The sequence below is a fragment of the Cystoisospora suis genome (assembly GCF_002600585.1).
Source record: "Cystoisospora suis strain Wien I chromosome Unknown contig_7559, whole genome shotgun sequence".
Lineage (NCBI taxonomy): Eukaryota > Apicomplexa > Conoidasida > Eucoccidiorida > Sarcocystidae > Cystoisospora > Cystoisospora suis.
In genome coordinates this window covers 1-1,739 of record NW_027160344.1, presented here as the reverse complement: position 1 = coordinate 1,739, position 1,739 = coordinate 1, and the positions used below count along the sequence as shown (strand labels likewise).

The following is a 1,739-nucleotide window of genomic DNA, read 5'->3' as shown; positions in this document are numbered from 1 at the left end:
CCCCGCTTCGTCCATCTAAATGGAGCTCCCAGCAAAAGGATAACATCCTCGCGCTAGAGCATGAACCTGCAGATGAAAGACAGTTGCAAGGGAACATACCGACAACCTACCTTGGAGAGGAAGCGGATGTTGGAGATGACATGCACGCGCCCGACAAGCTAGAAGACAAGGGCTCTACATACCTACCATAGCTAGATGATTAAGTCCGATGCAACGAGGTTCCATCCCACTCATATACGAACCAGGGGTGGGGGACTGCTGCCGAATCTCTACCACTAGGCAGGCGGTGGTGCTGGAGAGATAGAAGAGCACAGCTGATAAGGGAACGAAGAAAGGAAAAGAAAATGAACTGATTAAGAAGCGAAGAAGCACTCAAAGGTTTGACAAAGAAGGCTGCTAGGGGGCTTGCTCCCATCCTAAGTCACGTGCACGCAACGAAAGGAGAAGAGAAAGACAGAAGAATGAAGTGGAAAGGAGACAACTGACCAGGAGACCAACAATCAGGGAGAAGAGTCGATGCCTCTCTCATAAAGAGAGGAACTACGTGATGCGATGAAGAGCGAAGGAGCAGTAGAGGACATTCTTTGCGGGAGACCGACGACAAAAAAAGTTTTACTCTTCACGTCTTCCTGATTCATCAACTGTGTTCACTCTTGACAGGCCGTCGTTACGCCCCTCCTTCCAGATACCTCATAGACATCGCCCTCTCTCTATTCACATGTACATCTTTAGATCTTTAGAGCTAAGTGCTCCGCCCGCCCGCACCACAGCCAGCAGGACCTCGCAGCGGCGGCGGTGTTCAGCTGTGTGTGTGACAAGGGAAACTACTCTTCCACTCTAGCTAACTCAAAGACACATCACACCTTTCTACGCTAAAAACCCTCACCGGGTAGCTAAGAATGATATCTTCAATGAAACGCTTTCGGCATGACCGGAGGAAGAGGTCCGCTCCGCTCTCGATGATGACGGCTGGCTATACACCAGTATTCTTGAGTGTTGTATTGTCACTCCCCCGACAGAGCCCTCTCCACAGTTTGGCAAAGGGACACGTACATAGACCAATCCCTCCTACATAAGCAAAGCAAATGAAATCAGAAGATGAGTTAGCTGGCTCATTCATTCCTACTATGACGGTCTCTCCGACTTGCCGCCTGCCCTAGCGGCCCTCTCGACCGAGGCCCGCCACGCAGGTCCAGCACCCCCTGCTGATACCTCTCCCCTTTTGGTTGTATGTAGGGCTTTAGTGACAACAACTGAGGAAAGCCTGGCCCCTACTCACTCTCTCGCCTGTTGAGAATCTTTACTGGTCGTGCTCTTTCTCTACCGTGACGTCCTCGTAGTGATTTCTTTACCCGATTACATACCACGTATTAGCCCCCCCGCACTGCACAGTTACTGGCCCGTCTGTATGTACATACATCATTTTATGAATATACACATGTCCCTTTATCTATCTATGTACTTTTTCCGATATTCATCTACCTATGTCTATATCTATATAAACATCATGGAGTTCGTATGTAATACTCAGCCATGTACCTTGTGCTTAGGTGATGAAGAGGAAAGAGGAGAAAAGAAAGAGAGAGACAGCAGAGTGACAGAAAGGGATAAGAAGCTAAAAAACTAGATATGCCATCCTAAAAGCTTTTCTCTCCTTGAAAAGATATCCGTTCTAATGAATGAATGAACAAGAGGAATCCATTCTCTCTCTCGTTTTCTTTCTTGCAGGATACTCCCTT

The 1,739-nt window shown here is 48.1% G+C and overlaps 1 protein-coding gene across 1 annotated transcript; it reads right to left on the bottom strand.

The window, feature by feature from the left end:
• On the bottom strand, positions 1-1,068 carry CSUI_010478 (uncharacterized protein; the record flags this gene model as incomplete). Its single annotated transcript, XM_068070581.1, has 3 exons — positions 1-66; positions 187-292; positions 887-1,068. Coding segments are annotated over 3 exons (339 nt in total), but the record flags the coding sequence as incomplete, so codon positions are not given.
• Positions 1,069-1,739: the final 671 nt, after the last annotated feature.